The sequence below is a fragment of the Anolis sagrei genome, chromosome 1 (genome assembly GCF_037176765.1).
Source record: "Anolis sagrei isolate rAnoSag1 chromosome 1, rAnoSag1.mat, whole genome shotgun sequence".
Lineage (NCBI taxonomy): Eukaryota > Metazoa > Chordata > Lepidosauria > Squamata > Dactyloidae > Anolis > Anolis sagrei.
Window position 1 is genome coordinate 300,995,914 of NC_090021.1, and position 22,591 is coordinate 301,018,504.

The 22,591-nt window shown below is 39.1% G+C and overlaps 1 protein-coding gene across 1 annotated transcript in view; it reads right to left on the bottom strand.

Moving 5' to 3' along the window:
• Window positions 1-22,591, bottom strand: part of BAZ1A (bromodomain adjacent to zinc finger domain 1A) — a 69,266-nt gene that overhangs the window by 44,492 nt on the left and 2,183 nt on the right. Inside the window, exon 2 of the mRNA XM_060759283.2 lies at window positions 1,963-2,241. Coding sequence (XP_060615266.2) covers window positions 1,963-2,241 — 279 coding nt within the window. The remainder of the gene's footprint in view (window positions 1-1,962; window positions 2,242-22,591) is intronic.

Genomic DNA, 22,591 nt, shown 5'->3' on the forward strand with positions numbered 1-22,591 from the left:
TAACTAAATGGAACACCATTACCTTCCCGCCAAGGCAGTACCTATTTATCTACTCAGATTTACATGTTTCGAACTGTTAGGTTGGCAGAAGCTGGGCCTAACAGCAGGAGCTCACCCCGCTCCCCAGATTCAAATGACCAACCTTTAAATTATCAAGTTCAGTAGCTGAGCGATTTAACCTGCTACGCCAACAGGGGGCCTTTCTAAAGCCTTACCAAACTAAAAATCCCATGGCAGTTAAGAGTGGAATAACAATGCTACCTGTGTAGTGTAAATAGACCTGGGACTCAAAGCAGCTTACAAAACTTAAAAACACTATAGAAGATGAATGAATTATTGAATAAAATTAAAAACAATTGAAAGCATAACAAGGACACCCCTTTCCATCCACGGAGAGGCCCTTTCCCACTGAGCAGTCTTCAAGTACAAAAAAAGTCTTCATCTCCCAACAAAAGAAAATCTCTAGAAAGGGGATGGTTTTTTGTTTTTTTAAAAGCTAAGACTTTGGCTCTTGGCAATATCTTGGGAACACTATATGACTTCATGATGCTCAAAAGCTTTCTTATTTATCATGGTCCAATAGTTAATGTTTACTATGAACAAAAAATCTATATTGTGTTAACTACCACAATGAGATTAGCAAGTTAAGCTTATCCAAATGAATGAGGCTTTCTACTACTTTTAGTTACTATCTGAACTTACAGAACTAGTTGTAAATGTTGGGCTTTAAGCAATGATTTTAAACCAAGTTAACAAACCCAAAATTATGAACTTAAATGCTATGTCATTTTAGCAAACTGTATTTTAAGAAGTCTTTTTTGCTGGATAGATTATACATACGTAAAATAAACATTCTTCATACTTTTAAGAGGAGCAAAGGGTTTCAATTATTTTAACATTATGCCAAAATAGGGGAAGAAAATGATAGATAACGGACAATTAGGAAGGGCCTAACAACTAGTTTCTTGTTGGTTCCCATCTCCTCTCTTCAGAAATGTTTAATTATAAATTTATATTCTTTTGTATAAAGAAAGGCTTAAGAAAATATTTTATTATTAAAGAATGGAAGTCTTCATAAACAGCCTTAAAATTTGAACCTTTGTGAAAAATATGAAGCTAATTATATTCTCCTTTTTAAAAATCACTAGTTTAGTACATCCAATAAAATGTACAGAGTTAAATTGAGATAAGTAAAATAAAATTTCTTCATGTGACGTACTAATCTATTGTGTGCATTGCTATTATTGTTAAACAATATAACACAATTTTTGTTCCTGGGTTATAAATGTCATTTCCTAATTGGTTCTATATAGAAACATGGAAAAAGTTTATTAAACTGCAAAAACTTTGTTTTTGTGAGACATCCTGCAGCACATTTTGCTATAGTTTTCAATTAACATCTCGAGTCTCAACAAATTCAACATTGTTTGTGGCTGCCACAAAAAGGAAGTTTCTGGAGTATAAAAACTACTTTCAAAGTATTGCACAAAAAAGAATAACACTTTCAAACCATAAAATATTTCACATTTTGTTGTTACTGTTACTATTATTATTATTTCCCTGCTTTTTCTCAGGATTGACACCAAATAGGCCCCTTCCACATAGCTGAATAAAATCCCATACTGTCTACTTTGAACTAGAATATATGGGAATGTGGACTCAGATAACCCAGGTCAAACAAGATATTGTGGGATTTTCTGCCTTGTACGTTATATGGCTGTGTGGAAGGGTCCTCAATTTTAGAGCCCAGAAACAGTCACCAAGAAAACCTTGTCTCGTGTCCCCACCAACCATGTTTGTGATGGTGGTAGGACTGAGTAAAGAGTCTGTCTTGATGATCTCAAAATCCTGGCCCATTCATACAGGAAGATATAATCTGCCAAATAGCCTGGACCTGAGAGATATAGGGCTTTATAATCATAAATATAAGTAACAAAAATAGCATATAACAAACAACCTTACCTTTCACCATTATTTCGAAGCACTTCAACAATTTCACCAACAAAATAACGATCCTCAACATAAGCAAAGATGTCATCACATACTTCATGAAGTCGTGCAGATTGAGTACGGGTAACTAAGTACAGGACTGGAACAATAAGTGGAGCTGGAAAGTTTTGGAGATTTTGTCTGGCTTTCTTTTCTGATTCTAGTGCTTCTTGATAGGTGAGTCCTGGTTTACCTGTAACAGCACAGCTCCAAACAAGGCTGTTACACAGAATGGTTCGTTCAAAGAAGTCACTGCAATGAAGAAAGTTAACATAACTACAAATGAACTCTACACGGTCGACCTTTTTTTGAGGAATGACATCTAACCAAAAGTATTTAAAACCCTACTGATTTTCGTACTGTACTATTTCACATTATAATCTGTACCAAAATGTTTGTCTATATTACATTTATAGATGCCCATTCATCTAAAAAGCTCAATTTACCATACATGGTTCTCTCCCATTCTAAATGTAAGCTCTCAACAATGATACATGCTTGATAAATAATACCAATAAAGATAATATTATAAATGCCTTTATAAACAATTTACATTGCTATTTATAAATCAGCCATTTGTTCTTGTAGACCAAAAGCATCTACTTGGATTGGCAGTGGCTTTTCAGGGTCTATCCTTCTAGTTGATACCTGAACCTAGAATTATAGATATAGAGCCTATGTTCAGTCACATAACTAGGGTTCTTACCTGGTTCTCTCATGTTAGTAACTATGAAGTTCTACATGATTTCTGAGAGATATGACATATCTTGCCTTTCTCCCAGGATATGTGTCAGAAAGTTTTTTTCAAAAATGAGAAATCTACTGAAAGTCAACCATCACTGCTTATTTTTCAGGGGTTGGTTACAGTCTCATTTAAGAATTAAGAACTACTTGGGTGGCAAATTCAGGTTCATAATATATTATACAGCAAGAAAATATACAAAAATCTGCCATAAATATAACCAGGGCTGATGAACAATTTTTAACAGAAGACCCGCACCACTTAAGAGATTTCCATAGCTATGCACTGAGTGGAGAAATTGGAGGGAATAATGCTTTTAAGTCTTTTCCTAGAGGGATAAGAAGGCTCCCTTCTTGCTATCCTTTTGTTGACAAGTGAAATGCTTTCCGACTTTAGCAGGCATTCAGGAATTCATAGTCTCAACAGATTTTATATTTAGTCATTTTAATCTACAATTTTAAAACAATGTTTTTTACAGATTTAATTTTATGGATAGCTTATTACTTTAAAATACTTTTGAAAGCTTTTCACTATTGTATGTGATTATATTTGTATCTCCTTCTATTCTGTAAGCCACCTTGAGCTTTATTCTTAGGGGAAAAGCAGAGTATAATGTAAGTAACTTAAAGTGTTTAGGTTTTTCTCCCTCACACATAACTAGAATTCATAATCAACCAATGCAACTGATTGGACACATATTTATCTATTAAAAGATTTTAGAAACATTCTTCATTTTATGAATACTACAGGATTGTAAAATGATACATAATATCATCCTAATATGATACATAGTACAGTACATGATATCATTTTAAACTACACATATGCAAAAACACAAACGGACGGAAACTGCAATCACAGAAACAGTATGAGAAAACCTTCAGAACTGTGTGATATGATTCCATCCAGCTACACAAGTTCCTACAGCTTCATTCTACATGAGCTAAACCATTTTCAAGGACAACATATTAAATGCAGTAGCCCAAGTTAAAGGAGACAAGGAAATGCACAGCCAGCCATAGCCACGGGTCTCCAAGATCTATATATCTGTTACTTCAAATGAGTGCAGCTGTATACAGAAAGTTGCACACCCAGTTCCCTGACATGTGAGGGTAAAATATTGGAAGTGTGATTTGTGACCAAGATGCAAATATCAAGTTCTGTTATATTTGCATTTCAGACAACATGTCTTCAAATCAAATCCTGGTTATCAACTAAAGCCAGTTATACCAGCCCCGGGAATATAAAATCAGCCTGGTTTAATGCAGATTGCAAAATAACGAGAAAGTGTCTGGGAAGACAAATGACGGTACAGGCAGACCCTTGGGTGACAAAGATCCAACTTAGAAATGACTCATAGTTACAAATTGGGGTGAGACAACAGGAAGTGAGAGAAATCTACCCATCGGAAGGGAAATTCACTCCTGCAAGAATTAACATGGGGAAAAATTGTCTCCACTGAAGCTTTATCACCAATCCTTGTGTCCACAACAAGCCACATTTTTCAAAATCCAATTATTACAGGGACAGAAACTAAGGTGAATTCTTCTGAACAGGGACACACACAGCAAAATAGGCACCACAGGAGTGTTAACCCTACCTTATGCTATATGAAGTTGACACAGTATTATCATCTACTACACAAGTTAGTTTGCAAAGGTTACTAAAGAAATTGAGCTCATATTGTAGAAAATGATTTCGAAATTAACAATAAGAAAACTATAGTTGGTTTCTTGATGATAGTGAAATTGAACTAGTGGATTCCATGAGGTATCTTGGGGCTAGTGTTCTAATCTACATGTTCCTGGTAATTGTGAATAAAAAAATGAGCTAAGACAAATTACCTATTCTGTTTCTAAACAGTCTTTTTGAATTATAGCTACTCAACAACTCTTTTACAGATACTTAATGTGTATAAGGCAAAAGTATAGCCAGTCTTGACACATGGCTCAGAGATTTTTTTTTCTGATTCCAAGAAATTTGAAAGGGTCCAAAACTATTTTTTTTGCATAAAATTTTGGAAGTGCCTCCAACTTGTCCAGCCTATGCTCTTAGATCTGAAGCTGCATCCAAGACTGCCTACTTAAGGAAAAAGAAGGGGCAAGACTTTAGCTTACTGAGTGGCATGCTTTTAATTTGGTCCACTATAACTTTACCATAATGTGACATAGCAATGTTTTTATTGAAACCATACTGTAGTGTTTATAATTGTATTGCAATTGTCTTAAACGATCCATAGACTGATTCAATAAATTGATCAAGCTATCTAACTCATAGTAGCATCCAAGTGTCATCAAATCCCCATGTCATCAAAATCCCAGGCTGCTGACAGCTAAAACCAGTAACAGGTAATTCTGCTATAGAGAGAAGATCTCTTAAGAAATTATTGAAGAACTGCATATTTATGATTACATTGAGCAATTCCTCTCTGGAAGGAAGAGCTCTCCTAGATTCACTTACCGAACTGCCAACCCATCCCAGGAAATAGACAACATGGGCAATGCTGAAGGATGCAGGTGGCTGGACATATTCCCCTAAGTATTTTGTCCAACAAGCGACACTAATCAAATCTGATCTACACTCTCAACTAAATACTGTTCTTTACACTTCCAAAGGAATTGTAAACAATGGAATTGAGCTCACTACTGATATGAGAGACAAGTGCCTGGAAATATGTCGCAGCAGACTTCTGTGAGCCCTATTAAATCCCTAGCAAAATTTGGTTTCAGTAATCCATTTGCAACGATAAAAAGTGTGCAACTGAGATAGAAGTATACCAGTTAATGTTTTACCCCAACACTATCTTAAAATAGGCCCAACAAAGTAATGAGCTTTCACTTGTGTTCATCGTAACTACTATTACATTTCTACTATCTGTGTTCTAATCAACATCTTGTTCATTTTATAGCCTATGTTATCTTGTAAACTTAGGAGCTGGCTAGACTCAACAGAACAAGAGAGAATACTTGGAAGCAAAAGACAAAAGTGTTTGTTTAATCTCAACAAGAATCGTGTAACATGTTAACTGAAAACTCGAAGAGCATTGATTATGTGATTCTGTAGATCTCTGAAGCAGACCATCTTAATTTTGTAGTCTGGCCATGTCAATGAAGTTACCCGCAAAAAATAATAATTTTACACACTTCCGCAGCTCCATCCCCCCACTCAATTATGAACACCAAGTAATGAGTATACCTTGCAACGTATATTACGCCAATGATCTATTGAAATGGACTTCATCTGTTGTCATTACAGCTACAAAGTGACAACTTGTTGTCATTACAGCCAAAAGTCTCAAAGTGATATCAAAAAAATTCCCCAGTATGTATGCCTTAACTCCCACAGAATCGTTGGGCTTTTTAATACTATCCCAATAACCACCTCAGGGAGGTAAACTGAAGAGAAAGCTCTGTTATGTGTATCTACTAAACATGTTTTGTGATAATACAAATTAGAGATAACTATTAATGTGACTTGGACAAGTTGACTGCAGGAAACATTCAGCTCAGGGGCAATATGTCTCTTATTACCAATTACTAAGGGAACGAATGAGATGCCTATGTCTTCATATCCTGTTTGTTGATTTTTGCAGAGAGATTTGACTATAAACTACAGAAAACAAAGTAATGGAATAAGGCGCTTGCATTATGAATTGCTATTTGAATGGTTACATCTCATGGAGCTTGAGTGTTTTCTGATGGCTTTGGCTGCCCTCTGTAATGGTAAAATGACTTGTGAAGTTGAAATAATAGTCCCTAAACACCCCCGCCAACCTGGCGCCTTTCTCCTATGGGAAAAAGTTTACAGTTTTAAAAAAGAGAAGTTTCAGCTTAAGCAGCAACAATTATTTCTTCTTTTAAAAATATTTTAAATAACACTATGGCAAACAAACTGAACAGAAATGCATCATCAGATGGCATATACCAGGGGTCCTCAAACTAAGTCCCAGGGGCCAGAAACGGCCCTCCAAGGTCATTTACCCGGCTCTCGCTCAAGGTCAACCTAAGTCTGAAATGACTTGAAAGCACACAGTAACAACAAAACAATCCTATCTCATCAGCCAAAAGCAGGCCCAGTCTTCCCATTGAAATACTAATAAGTTTATATTTGTTTAAATTGTTCTTCATTTTAATTATTGTATTGTTTTAAAGTATTTTTTGCACTACAAATAAGATATGTGCAGTGTCCATAGGAATTCATTCATGCATTTTTCAAATTATAATCTGGCCCTCCCACAGTTTGAGGGACTGTGACCTGGCCCTTTATTTAAAATGTTTGAGGACCCCTGGCATATACTGTAATAAAACCTTACCAGTTCATAGAAAAGCAATAAATTGGCTCCCCCTACTGGACAAGAGACCATTACAGATTTAAGAATATAAACTGAAGTTCAGGTTCAGCACCCCCTACTCTGGAATCAAAAAGACATTATAAAATCTGTAAGAGTAGGGGCTAGGTTCTTGGCTGGACTGCAGTTTCTTGAAAGCACAGATATGACTGAACATCACTATATCACCTAATTTTTAGGAGCCCCCGGTGGCGCATGGGTTAAACCCCTGTGCCGGCAGGACTGAAGACCGACAGGTTGCAGGTTCAAATCTGGGGAGAGGCGGATGAGCTCCCTCTATCAGCTCCAGCTCTTCATACAGGGACATGAGAGAAGCCTCCCACAAGGATGATAAAAACATCAAATCGTCCAGGCGTTCCCTGGGCAATGTCTTTGCAGACGGCCAATTCTCTCACACCAGAAGCAACTTGCTCCTGACACGACAAAAAAAACCCCTAACTTTTGATAACAGTATATCAGAGTTGAATTGGAAAACATATTCCTAGAAAGTCATCCTCTCTAGGAATTGGTTAGATCCTCCAATGCTTCTATGGTAACTTATGCGGGGAGAGGAGCATACCATGGAATCAACTGGGGGACCAAGCAAATTCCAAGAGACATCATTATTCCCTGGGCACACGTAAGTGAAACCAGGAATATGACTTTCGCAGTTATGAAAGGTGCTTGAATTTTTAAAAAAGTCTAATAAGAAAACCTTATACAGTATATAATGAAGCTTGAGCATTCACAGATTTTAATTTCCATTTGGGATACTAGAATCAAATTCTAGTGGATGTCAAGAACACACTGTATCATGAATTTGAAAAGCTATCTCTCTCTGATAATCTTCAACTACAAAATAATTTATTCAAAGAGAAGTAAGCCCTTGATTGTCTGTTGTATCAGATGACAAAAATATATCTTAAAGCAGGGTTTCTCAAACTCTGCTCCTCCAGATGTTTTAGACTTCAACTCCCACAATTCCTAAAAGTTGGTAAACTGGCTAGGATTTCTAGGAGCTGAAGTCCAAAACATCTGGTGGAGCAAAGTTTGAAAAACACTGTCTTACCAGGTATGAGAGGTGGTACTAAGTTACTGCTGGATATGTCCTCTTGTTTTAGGGTAAGTGCCAATAAATAGGTTTCTGGGGTAAAACAAAATTTAGGCTGTTCTCACATCATTAAAAAAACTGGTGACTAATGGTGCATCTAAATTGTAAAATTAATGAAGTTTGACACCACTTTAACTGCCATGGCTCAATGTTTGTGGAACCATGGGAGTTTAATTCTACAAGGTACGTAGCCAAAGACTGCTGGTGTTGTTACACAAAACCCCAATAAATGTGAACATTGTACATTCTTCATGTTTGTATGTTATTATTCCTTAGACTTGCAAAACCTAAACTTTTTAAAATAATTCTTGCTCAAAAACAGCTTTGAAATTGGGATATCAAAAAATTCAATAAATACTTACAATGACCCATGGTAACACATATCAATCTACCAAGGAGGTATAGAGGTTAGTAGTTTGGACCAACCATACTTCATACAACTTGTAGTACCTGCAATATATCTTGAGCACATTTCCTTCTTGTTAATTATCTCAGTATGAAGCTACCCTTATAAACATTTTGAAAACTTCAGCTGGCACGAAATTTAGTAGCAAGATGCTTAAATTGCTTATGCATTCTGGTCATACTACGCACTGGCTGGCTACCTGTTGTAGGCTCAGTCTAAGATACTGGTTTCAATTTTTAAACACCTACATTATTTGAAACTTCCTTAACTGAAGATGCATCTCCATTCATATTAACCTAAATGAATCTTGTGTTACTAGTCTGCAGTCCTTCACATTTTCTACATGGCCTCATGACTATAGAAATCCATTCACAAGGAAATATCTACAGCCCCCCACCCCTTTTAAGGAAAATATTAGATTTTTAAACATTCTAATCACTTGCAGGTGGTTTGAGGGTGGGTTTAAATTGGTTTTTGTATTGACTATCATCTGGGCTTATTTTATATCACTGTATATTTTATATTAGATTATTATACAGGTTGGGTATCCTTTATCCATAATTCCAAAATCTTCAAAATTGTCCACACAGGTGGCTGGGACAGTGCTTTTTGATAATTCAATGTACAAAAACCTTTTTTCATGCACCAAATTACGACACATAAATTGCCTTAAGTATATGTTTATATGAAGAATAAATGAATTTTGTGTTGAGATGTAGGTGCTACCTCCAAGATATTTCATTATGTACGCATATGCAAATGTAGGTATTCCAAATATAAAACAGAACAAAATTCAAAACATTGCTGGTCCCAAGCATTTTGGATAAACAAGGCTCAAGCTGTAGCTTAATATTGGTTATTATATTATTGGTTATTATAGGCTACCCTATGAAAATAGGCATCGAAAAGAAATTAGCATCTTTCAGCTTACTAGGGAATATATGCAATGACTGCATATACTAATTTTTAAATCTAGAAAGTTTAATAAAAAATGGACCCCAAAAGCTGAGTAGATTTATCCATGGCTTAATGTATGTATTATACCTTGACTCTTACAAAAAAAACAACAATTTTCTGAGTAGAGCAGTGAAAGTTGAGAGATTAGTCCTTTCCAAGAAAATTTAAAAGCAGCACGCACCTGATGTACTTTCTTCTGCTATGGAACTGCTTCTGGACTTTTTGAATGTCTAGGTTGAAAAAAATGGTTGCAGCAGTGGGCAGGAGCAGCTAGTTCTCTGAGGTCACTCCAGTATTTGCCCTGCTCTACAGAATAGCCCTTGACTTATCCACAAAATTATATCAATTATCCATAATTTTGGCTCCAAAACCTGCCCTCAAATTATACATGAGATCAATTTAAACACAGGTATACAGGTAAAGAATTAGTAATCCAGAAAAGTGCATGTCATTCCCATGACTTTCTTATGGTTCAGAACAGGGTGTATCTATAAATCTAACATTCAGCACGATGACCATGAAAGAGAACATTGATCTAATCCTGGGACATCTAGCTTACATTTACATTCAGTTGTAAAAGTTTGATGTGTAACTCTAAAACAGTAACATTCTCTCAGCATCGTGGAATTGTTGTAACAATATAAATGGGGAGGGAGATCTACAAATGAGGGAGCGGGACATACCCAAGCTATCTAAAGGGGGAGGGGTGATATAAGGCGATGAATTGATTAAAAGGTTGATTTCATAATTCTATCAAAATGTAAGACTTTGTTATTAATTAACTATTCTAGTCTGGACTTCAGTAATCTCTCACAAAAGAGTAAGATTGGTAGCTTTACTGATACTGGGCAAGAATCTCAAGAGTAACAGATCTGTGCAGAAAGCAAATGAGAAGTATGTTTTGGATCATACATGAATACTCTGGGAACACAAGGGTAGCATGATTACTCATTACATGTGCACACATAAGTCTTAAATAAGGAAGTATTCTGGATTTTTAAAAAATTTACAGAATAATTTCTTAAAGAATTTAAGTTTTTAAAGACTTTGCCTTGATTTTGAAATACTCTTATCACTTAATTTTTTCAATGGGGAAAGCAGAGATGTGAATTTCAAAATGCTGGAAATAGTCACAATTGGGAAATTTTGCCTCCACTTCACTACAAATTCTGTCTCCTATTCAAGTAGTCTCTATAAAAAGATGGTATGTTGCCCTTCCAGATGTGTTGGGCAGCAACTCCAAATATCCTTCACCACTGCCCATCCTGGCTTTGGCTGCTAAGACTTAGAATCCAACAACATCCTGAGAGTCATGTGATTTCCAGGTCATTGGTTCCTGGGATGACACTGTTGCAGACAGTGAACATGTCCTGAGGCTGAATTTCTTATCATTCTTATAGAACTAATTAAAAACAGATTTAGGAAAAAAATGTGCTTTCTCTGAAATGCAAAGAAATAAAACCCAGTTTTTAATCTTTTTTAAGGTTTACAAGGTGAAGTTGATCTGAGAACTCAAACAAGCCCAAACCTGAGAAAAACAAGGTGTGTTCTAATTTCATGTTGCTAAAAATGATATCTTGTTGAGGTACATACGGTATATTAAATTTAAAGACAGCACTACTTTCAAAAATATACTCATGGCAATGGGTGAGTTATACAACTTTTTGAAGTCATCTGAACTGTGAAAGATTATTGATAAATTATTCTTCACATATTTGTGTCAAAGAGGAAGAGATGAGAACCACATTGTTTTTGCTTGATTGTCACAAAGAACTCTAAACTCCCAACTGTTTTATTCCTAAGACTTGTAACATCCCCTGCTTACTTAATATGACATTTTTGCATTTCTTTTGTTTATTCTCACCCATTATTAAAAACAAAACTAAGTACAGTTTATGAATGTATTCAAAATTCTAACTGTGGATTTTCAGTTTGCCTTCAAACTGTTTTCTGGGAAATAGTTAGAAGGCAAACTGCCCAAATGATTTTCTAAAATAAAAGCAAATAGTTAAAACACCATTTGAAATATGTGTGTTTAATTTAGTTGGAATTAACCTCACCCAGGGCTCATACTGATAGTAGTGTTTTAGATACACAGAGGCTCAATTTCCATTTTGGTTTCTAAAATTTGGCATAGACTACTATTGTGTTTGAGAACCTAAGTCATAATTTGTCATTTGGCAAATGGAATAATTAAATCTCACCAAATATTACTTGTGATGCAATACTGATATCTAATGTTTTAACCAAATACCAGCATAATGCTATGCTCATATACTCAGAATTAAGTCCCACTGAATTACTTCTAGGTAAGTATGTAAAGAGCTGAAACGTAAGTGCATTAATGCTTCTTACTCATTACTAATTAACCAAATGTACAGGGGTGGTCACACGATATCTCATGAAATTGTTTCATTTGCATTTTTTTTAAAAAAAATGATTTATTGCTTATTTCACATAAGATTCAGAAGTCTCTTCTGCGGTTTGTTGCCAGCACAGAAACATGTTGCGACATGCAATTTGGAAAGCTCTCCAATACATCATAATCAATATTAATAATATTTATTTATTAACTGTATTTGTAAACTGCCTTTCTCAGCCTGCAGGCGACTCAAGGCGGTTTACAGGGTAAAATTCAATGCTTACAATATCATAAATACAATTAAAACATTACATATAATAAAAACTAAATAGAATCAATAAAATATAAATTCATAGTGTCTCCATGTTAAAAATGTTGTTCGGTCTCGTCTAATTGTTCCATTGTCCTATGTCAATTATTCTGCATTTGCAAACGCTTGCTCAAAAAACCATGTCTTGACTTTTTTCCGGAATGTCAAAAGGGAGGGGGGCGATCTAATATCTAAAGGGAGGGTGTTCCATAGCCGAGGAGCCACCATCGAGAAGGCCCCGTCACAATACATAATATAATGGTTTCTTCTGTTAAACATGACTCAATACATTCAGCAGAGCTATCTATTTCGGGCCTGTTCGGGTCCAGCCTATTTGCGTGACCACGTCTCCCCCATGAACTAACGCGGGTTTTAAAGGTCCTCTGGAGGGGCCCTTCTCACAGTCCCACTACCCTCACAAGCATGGTTGGTGGGAACAAGAGAAAGGGCCTTCTCGGTGGTGACCCCCTGGCTTTGGCATGCTCTCTGGAAAGAAATCAGACAGCCCCCTTCCTAACTAACTTTAGGAAAGAACTAAAAACCTGGATGTGGAAGCTGGCTTTCAAAAATGGCTGATTACTTTTCATTATGATAGTTCTTTTAGCTATTTACCTATTGGTTTTAAACTGGTTATGCCTCCATGGTGCAATATGTTTTTAAACCCAGTACAATTTTTAATCAATTGTATTTATTGTGATATTGTTTTTTGAAATTTTAAAATTATTGGTTATATATTTTGATTATTAAGTTATAGTTATGTTGTTTTATATTGTCTAATGTGTCTTGTCCTGAGGTAAACCGTTTGTATGGCATTTAATGTTTGCCATATTTGTTGGAAACACAATCGCATTCAAAGTGATGATGATGATGATTATTATTATTATTTCCTCTCTTAAACAAAACTCAATACATTCAACAGAGCTATATCTTGGCTTGAACACATTCATGCTGCAACCCAGTCTTTAAAACAGTGGTTCCCAACCCGTGGTCCACAAGAACTAAAATATGGTCAGCAGCCTCACTGTTACTACACCGTTGCAACGAGAACAACTGATCTCGCAAAACCCTCTTATAGTGTCAAGGTGTATTAAATATGGTTTTCTATGGCATATGTTCTGTATCAGAAACCAGAGTTGATGTGGTCTAGCTAATGCAATTTTCTGAATCAGCATCCCAAATAACCAAATCGAATCTAAAGTTGACCAAAAACTGATTCGTAACCGTTTTGGTACTAATGTTGGAGAGTGTTCCCTGGTCACAGTGGTCCCTAGTCAATTAAAGGATGGGAACCACTGAGTTAGAGTAACTTTGACATTTCCCACTCATAAAGAACATTAACAAAATCCATAGATAATAGCATAGCCCAACCCCCCCAAAAATCTTGGTGTCTTCGTTTTTAGGCCTGTTTCTGGGATTATTTGGGGTGCTGATTCAGAAAATTGCATTGGATAGACCACATCAGCTCTAGATTATTAAATATGGTTTTCTATGGGTGAGCAGATGACGACTAATGGATGGCATATGCACTGTATCAGAAACTAGAGCTGATGTGGTCTATCCAATGCAATTTTCTGAATCAGCACCCCAAATAACCAAACTGAACCTAAAGTGGATCAAAAACTGATTCGTAACCCTAACGTTGGAGAGTGGCCCCTGGTCAAAGTGGTCCCTGATTTTAAAAAAAGGTTGGGAACTACTAGTGTAATGTGTCTGATGTAAACTGTTTGCATGGTTTTTCTTGGGCATTGAATGTTTGCCATATTTGTTAGAAACTGCCCTGAATCCCTTCGGGGAAATAGGGCCGTCTATAAATATGGGTTGCTTACCTGTAAACATAGTTTCCCTAGTGGTCACCTGCAAATTTACACACATATGGTAATATCCGGCGCTCGCGCCGGCAGCAACGGAAAGTTCATGAGCTTAAAAGTCCGTTGGAGCAGCCCCTCCCGCCCCCCTCTCCTCTATAAATAGCCCTCCCGAGAGGCTGCGGTCAGTTCTTCCGCCGCTAAAATCGCAACAGAAGAGCTGGGGCATGACACTCTAACAGGAGGGGAGGAAGGGCGGGTTGTGTAAATTTGCAGGTGACCACTAGGGAAACTATGTTTACAGGTAAGCAACCCATATTTTCCCTGCGTGGTCACTGCAATTTACACACATATGGTAGACTAGCGAGCTGCTAACCTGCAACCCGGACGGAGGGCGTCATGCCACAGCCGAAAAAAGCACCGCTCTACCAAATGCTGCATCCGCTTTCGACTGCACATCCAACTTGTAATGTTTCACAAAAGTCGTAGGTCTGGACCAAGTGGCTGCTCTGCAGATAGTATCAAGTGGAACGCCCTTCAAAAACGCCGTCGAAGTGGCCATTGCCCTTGTGGAATGCGCCTTAACCTGTAAAGGTAAGTCTTTCCTACACAACCGATAAGCAAGTTTAATGGTTGAAACAATCCAAGATGAAAATCTCTGCGAGGAAACAGGAAGTCCTGCAGAATCCTCTCTGTATTTCAAAAATAACCTGGTTGTCTTTCTGCAACCCTTTGTTCTATCTATATAATACACCAGAGCCCTACGTACATCTAACATATGCAAGTTCTTTTCTAAAGAAGAGGCTGGGTCTTGAAAGAAAGCTGGTAGTATAATTTCCTGTGACAAATGGAACTTACTCGTTGCCTTCGGAAGGAAGGATATATCAGGTCTCAAAATCACCTTATCTCTATGTATTCTCATGTAGGGCTCGTCGCACCTAAGGGCACACAGTTCTCCCGCCCTACGTGCTGACGTTACAGCAACTAAAAATGCTGTTTTCCATGTCAAATATGCTATATCCACCGTCGCCAGTGGTTCAAATGGGGCTTTGATCAAAGCCGAGAGTACTATCTCCAAACTCCATGAAGGAGCAATTGGTGCTACTGGAGGCCTTAGATTCTTCAATCCTTTCATAAATTGGGTCACCATCGGGTCGCTAAAACATGATGGCAAACCTGCCTTCCTCCTAAACCAGGATAATGCTGCTAGATAGCATTTTAAAGATGACCAGGATAAACCCAAATCAACTAAATGGGCCAAAAAATCCAATATCAAAGAAGTTGGAGCCTTAACGGGATCTGCCCCTTTATTTTGAACAAACTTCGAAAATCTCGACCACTTATAGATGTATGACCTTCTCGTAGACTGTCTTTGGGCTGCTTCCATAATTAACTTTACTGGGCTGGAAATATGCGCCAAGCTGTTAGTTTCAACTTCTGGACATCCGGGTATAGCACCTGGCCGTCCTTCTCTGTTAGCAAGTCCTCCCTCTGAGGAAGTGGTTTGAATATTCTCTGGGACATTTCCAGTACTAGGGAGAACCATGGTTGCCTGGGCCACCATGGGGTAACAAGGATCCCTCGAGCCCGGTCCTGGGCTAGTTTCGATACTACCCGATGTATGAGGGGAAATGGAGGGAATGCATAAACTTCCCACTCTCCCCAGTGTAGTAGAAAAGCGTCGCCCAAGCAATTGGGCATCAGCTTTTGGAAGTTCCTGGCACAAAATAGATGACACTGTGTGTTCTGGGCTGAAGCGAATAGATCTAATTCTGGTCTGCCCCAAGCTTGAAATAGTAGAGCTGCAACCTGCCTGTTCAGAGTCCACTCGTGGCAGGTGAGGGGGTTTCTGCTCAAAAAGTCCGCTAACACATTCTGCTCCCCTGGCAGATGTATTGCCAAGAGATGAATGCCCCTGTCTATACACCAATTCCACACCCTGAGTGTTATCTCTAGTAGACCCCTTGAATGAGTTCCTCCCTGTTTGTTCACATAATACATTACTGTAGTATTGTCTGTTACCAGTTGGACTACCTGATGCCTCAGAATTGGCTCGAAAGCCTTCAGTGCCTTCTCTACTGCTAACAGCTCTAACAGATTTATGTGGTATGAGGTTTCTACAGAAGCCCATGTCCCCTGGGTTGTTAACCCATCTACATGTGCTCCCCAACCCGTGAGTGAGGAGTCTGTTGTCAATATTTTGGTAGGCTTGGGTTGATGAAAGGGAAGGCCAACACAAACATTGTGGCGTTCCGTCCACCATAAAAGGTGTTCGCGTTGTTGCACAGGCAAAGATAGGAGCATACTGGAACTGTGTAACAATGGGTTGAAAACCGACAGGAACCATGACTGAAGGGGTCTGAAATGCAGTCTTGCATGTGGAGTCACCGCTGTTGTCGACGCCATATGCCCTAATATTATTTGAATTTGTTTGGCCTTTACGATGTTTCTTTTTACTATCTGGAGTATAAGACTCTGCAGTTTCTTGAAGCGGTCTTCGGGTATGTACGCCTTCTGAGTCTCCGAATCCAAGAGTGCTCCGATGAATTGCATTCGTCTTGATGGGACGAGGTTGGATTTCTCCCAGTTCACTATTAGACCTAAGGACTGGAGGAGAAACAACGTTTTGTCGATATGCAATAGGAGTCTCTCTCTCGAATTTGACACAATCAGCCAATCATCAATATACGGAAAAACCGTTATTCCAGATGTGCGGAGGTACGCTGCTACTGTAGCCATACATTTTGTAAAGACCCTTGGTGCAGTAGCCAAGCCGAAAGGCAAAACGTTAAAATGGAAGGCTCGATTACCAACCTTAAAGACTAGGTATCTACGGTGTTGCTGATTAATGGAAATATGGAAATATGCGTCTTTTAAGTCTACCGATGCAAACCAAACATCTTTATTTAACAACGGGAGGATCATCTTCAATGTAACCATACGAAACTTTCTAGTATTTATAAAATTATTCACCCCTCGTAAATCCAATATTGGGCGTAAGCCACCTCCCTTTTTAGATATCAAAAAATAACGGGAGAAAAAACATTGTCCATATGCTGATGGAGATACTGGACTTATTGCTCCTTTAGACAGTAAAGTCTCAATCTCCTCTAAAAGTGTAGGAGAGGGAGGCGTAGTCTTAATCAGACCTACGGGCGGCAAATCTTCAAATTCAATCAAATAACCAAACCTAACAATCTGAAGTACCCAGGAGTCAGTAGTTATGCCTGACCATGCATCATAAAAAGGGGCTAAACGCGCCCCAAAATAAGGTAAGTCTGAATTAACAGTTTTCAGATTCTCACAAACAGCAAAGTTACAACTTTGTAACAAAACAGAAGGTACTAAATCAGGTAAACTAAACTCCCCATCGTCTACAGTGGGAATGTCAAAAACGCTGCTTGCCTCCCCCTTGGCGGTTAGGCTTATTCTGGTAAGGCTGGAACTTGTTTCTTTGCCCATAGGTTTGTTTTCGTGGAACATAAGGCTTAGAATTCGGAAGCGCACGTTGACGTTGCTGGCCTCCATAAAAACTACCAGAATTCCTTCTGTAGTATGACGGGGATGACTGCCATCGAGGTTTTTGTTGAAAGTACCCCTGTTTTGGGAAGCCATATATCTGCATAGTTTTTTTTTTCATTTCTTGATTATGTTTCAGTCTCTCATCCGTTGTTGGATGAAAAAGGCCGTCTTCGTGGAGAGGTAGGTGTTCCGCTAAAGAGCGCCCTTCCTCGGACAGAGCTGATGCACGTAGCCAAGCGTGTCTTCTTATTGATGTAGCATTACTGAAAAGTTTCCCAGCAGTTTCAGCCATATGCTTGGCGAAGTCCTTTTGGAACTTCGCTAACAGCAATGCTTCTGAGTGGAATGCCCGTGGAAAACGTTGTTCGTTTTCTGGAATGAGGTCTATGTATGGGATCACTTTATTCCATAAATGAGTCTGATAAGCGCTCATGTATGTTGCAAAATGAGCCATCCTGGTAAAGAGTCTCGCAGTCATGTGGGCCTTCTTACCCATAGCATCTACTTTCCTTCCTTCCTTATCAGAAGGAGTAGGATTTAACTTCTTGCCCTTTTGACCATTCACTACCTCTGCTATGACCGTATTAGGGATGGGTGGTCTTGCAATCCAGCTTGCTGAGGATACATCAATCCTATAAAGACTGTCCACCTTCCTTGGGATTGCTGGAGCCAATGAAGGTGAGCCCTCAACTGTCTTAGTAAGCTTCAACAGGTAAGGTAGAGCTGGAAGAGCCGTTGAAGTTACAGCTGCCTGTTGTTCCGCAGGGAACATTGGGTCTTCCACTGACTCTGGTTGTTTTGGAGTTGGAAGGTCGAGTGCTCGAACCATTCTATTTATAAGTGATGCGAACTTCGAGTATTCTTCATTGGGAGCATCTTGCTCCGTGTCCTCATAAATATCCTGAATAACTACATCCTCTTCCGAGGATAGGCATTCGTCCATTTGTTGCACCTCCGATTGTATAAGAGGTGTTAGTTGGTCTTGCAGAGTTGTTGGTTCAGAAGTAAGGGCGTGACCTTTCTTCGATTTAGTAGTATGCTTTTTCACTTTTTGAGTTTGACTAGAAGAGGACGCAGTGTGCATATTATTGCTAGATGGGGGCCACTGCGTCAGCAAAGGTGCTCCGCAATAAAGCATCTGTCCATTCGGAGCCATCTGCCAGAAACCCCCTTGGCACATAAAGGGATGAGGGGGTTGAATCTGTATACCTTGCAACATGCCCGCCTGGTTTGCAAACATCTGGGAGGGCTGGCATTGGTTACCTTGAATCAATCCTCCTTGACCCATAAAAGGATGGGTAGATTGTGGTTGTCCTCCTTGGATGACTCCCCCATAGGACAATAGAGGAGGCAGTGGCTGGCCATGGCTACTCTGACTCCCTGCCCTCCAGTCCTGGCTTCCTTGATTAGCCCCATTAGACAAGGATTGACAAGGCATCTCCATGCCATTCATGTGGGAATCTTTCCCTGGGCTGTTATGAGTCCTCCTTTTCCTGCTTCTCTTCCTTACAGGGGAGGAGCTAGAGCTTGAGGTGGAGTCAGAGGAGGAGCTTGCAGGTCTCGGCGCCGAGCGGCTCCGACGCCGGCGTCCGCCATCTTTAGAGGCAGTACGCGAAGGAGCACGGCCTCGAGCGCGTCGAGGAGTCATCTGGATGGCTCCAGTTGGCGAAGAAAGGGGCCTCGATACCGAAGCCACGGTATCGCTGGGGCCCTGAGCCAGGATTGGCGTCGATGCCGAAGCCGACGGAGGCGCAGCGGCTTTTGGGACCGCCTCAGCAGGTAGCTGAAGGATTACTCCTTCAATCTTCTCCCCCTCATGGGCCGTTAGCGCCATCTTACTGGGCGGTTGGCCTTGCGACGCCATTTCCCCCTCCTTAGAGGGGTTCTGGTGTCTTTTCGGCTGAGAGTTCATAGCCACTTCACCTCTCTCGGAGGGCTTATTGGCCTTAATTTTATTTAATTTTATTATTTTCTTCTTCTTAAGAGCCGGATCGGCCTTATCTGAGGTACTCTCTATTGGGGGAAGCAAAGCCTGTTCATATAACGCCGCTTTTAATCGTAATTCTCTATTTTTCCTTGTCTGCGGCGTAAATGCTTTGCAAATTTCACATGGTTGGGAGAGATGTCCCTCTCCCAAACAAACAAGGCAATGTGGATGAGCATCGTTGTCCGGATACTTATTCGGACACAATGCACATTTCTTAAAAGAGGTTGTACTCATTTCAAAGTTCTTCACTTTCCTTGATGCTGCCGTTTTTAGCGCGGATTAAAAAGAACTGACCGCAGCCTCTCGGGAGGGCTATTTATAGAGGAGAGGGGGGCGGGAGGGGCTGCTCCAACGGACTTTTAAGCTCGTGAACTTTCTGTTGCTGCCGGCGCGAGCGCCGGATATTACCATATGTGTGTAAATTGCAGTGACCACGCAGGGAAAATAAAGTTTACTGTTAGAGTCTCGCTTATCCAACCTTCTCTCATCCAATGTTTTGTTTTATCCAACGCAGTCTGCCTCCCACCCGGATCCACAGCTGTTTCAATATATTGCGATGGTTTGGTGCTAAATTCGTAAATACAATAACTACTCCATAACGCTACCATATATTGAACTGCTTTTTCTGTTGAATGGTTGTCATACGTGAAGTTTTGGTGCTTAATTTGTAATTTGACATTCAATAGGCTTTTCCTTAATCCCTCCTAATAATCCAACATTTTCACTTATCCAGTGTTGGATTAGTGAGACTCTACTGTATTATGGTTTCCTCTCTTAAACAAGACTCAATACATTTAACAGAGCTATTTTTTTGCTTGAGTAAAAACGCTTCTATGCTACATACAACCCAAAAAGAACTGTGAAGTGTAAATAACTATAAAATATGTTCTTGGGCAGGGAAAGAAGTTGCCACAGAAATACAGTATCACTCTTGCTGCCCCTTGAGCTCTCAAAGCATCAACCCCCTAAGTTGGACACCACTGGACTTAATGTCAGAGGAAATCTTTACCTTTACTAATGTTGTTTTATATTGTGTAACGTGTCTTATCCTGATGTAAACTGTTTGTATGGCTTTTCTTTGGGCACTGAATGTTTGCCATATTTGTTGGAAACCACCCTGAGTTCCTTCGGAGAGATAGGGTGATCTACAAATAACAATAATTTTTATTGTTGTTGTTAATATTATGGTTTTCTCCCTTAAACAAGACCCAATACATTCAACAGAGCTATCTCTTTGCTTGAATAAAAATGCACCCATACTGCAACCCAGTCTTTTTAAAAGATCTGTGAAGTGTAAATAACTGTAAAATTCGTTCTTGGGCAGGGAAAGAAGTTGCCACAGAAATACAGTTATCACTCTCACTGCCCCTTGAGCTCTCAGAGCACCACCCCCCAGAGTCAGACACCACTGGACTTAATGTCAGAGGAAACCTTTACCTTTACTTATGTTGTTTTATATTGTCTAACGTATCTTGTCCTGATGTAAACCGTTTGTATGGCTTTTCTTTGGGCACTGAATGTTTGCCATATTTGTTGGAAACTGCCCTAAGTTCCTTCGGGGAAATAAAGATGATGATTGGGTTGTTTTTTTCGGGCTATATGGCCATGTTCTAGAGCAGGGATCCTCAAACTAAGGCCTGGGGGCTGGATATGGCCCTCCGAGGTTATTTACCCGGCCCTCGCTCAGGGTCAACTTAAGTCTGAAATGACTTAAAAGCACACAACAACAACAATCCTATCTCATCAACCAAAAGCAGGCACATACTTCCCATTAAAATGCGAATAAGTTTATATTTGTTAAAATTGTTATTTAGTTTAATTATTGTATTATTTTAAAGTGTTTTTTGCACTACAAATAAGATATGTTCAGTGTGCATAGGAATTCATTCATTTTTTTTCCAAAATATAATCCGGCCCTCCAACAGTTTGAGGGACTGTGACCTGACCCTCTGTTTAAAAAGTTTGAGGACCCCTGTTCTAGAGGGATTCTCTCCTGATGTTTTGCCTGCATCTATGGCAAGCGTTCTCAGAGGTTGTGAGGTCTATTGGATGCAATTTTCCTAGTTCCAACAGACCTCACAACCTCTGAGGATGCTTGCCATAGATGCAGGTGAAACATCAGGAGAGAATGTCTCTAGAACATGGCCATATAGCCCAAAAAAAACCTACAACAACCCAGTTATTCTGGCCATGAAAACCTTCCACAATACAAAGATTATGATGATGATTGTTGTTGTTGTTAATATCATGGTTTCCTCCCTTTAAAAATACCCAATACATTCAACAGAGTTATCTCTTTGCTTGAATAAAAACTCACCCATGCTGCAACCCAGTCTTTAAAAAGATCTGTGAAGTGTAAATAACTGTAAAATACATTCTTGGGTAGGGAAAGAAGATGCCACAGAAATACAGTTATCACTCTCACTGCCCCTTGAGCTCTCAGAGCACCCCTCCCCCCCCTCAAAGTCTGACACCACTGGACTTAATGTCAGAAGAAACCTTTACCTTTACTTATGTTATTTTATATTGTCTAATGCAGTGGTTCTCAACCTGGGGTCCCCAGATGTTTTTGGCCTTCAACTCCCAGAAATACTAACAGCTGGTAAACTAGCTGGGATTTCTGGGAGTTGTAGGCCAAAAACATCTGGGGACCCCAGGTTGAGAACCACTGGTCTAATGTGTCTTGTACTGATGTAAACTGTTTGTATGGCTTTTCTTTGGGCACTGAATGTTTTCCATACTTGTTGGAAACCACCCTCAGTTCCTTCGGGGAGATAGAGTGGTCTACAAATAAAGACTGTTGTTGTTGTTGTTAATATTAAACAAGATATTTGTTTAATATTTGTTTACTCCAGAACCCCGGAGTAAACAGACAAACTAGAGTTGGAAACTGACCCAGGATTGGCCAAGACAATGTAACGGATGAAGATTTGAACAGAGGACATAGTTTCTTTTTAAATTGTTATTATGCAGTGTTGTTTATGTTTAATTGCACTTAATGTTTTTGCTTTATCAATGTATGTATTTTGTTTCGGCATCGAATTGTGCCGACTGTGTATACCGCCCTGAGTCG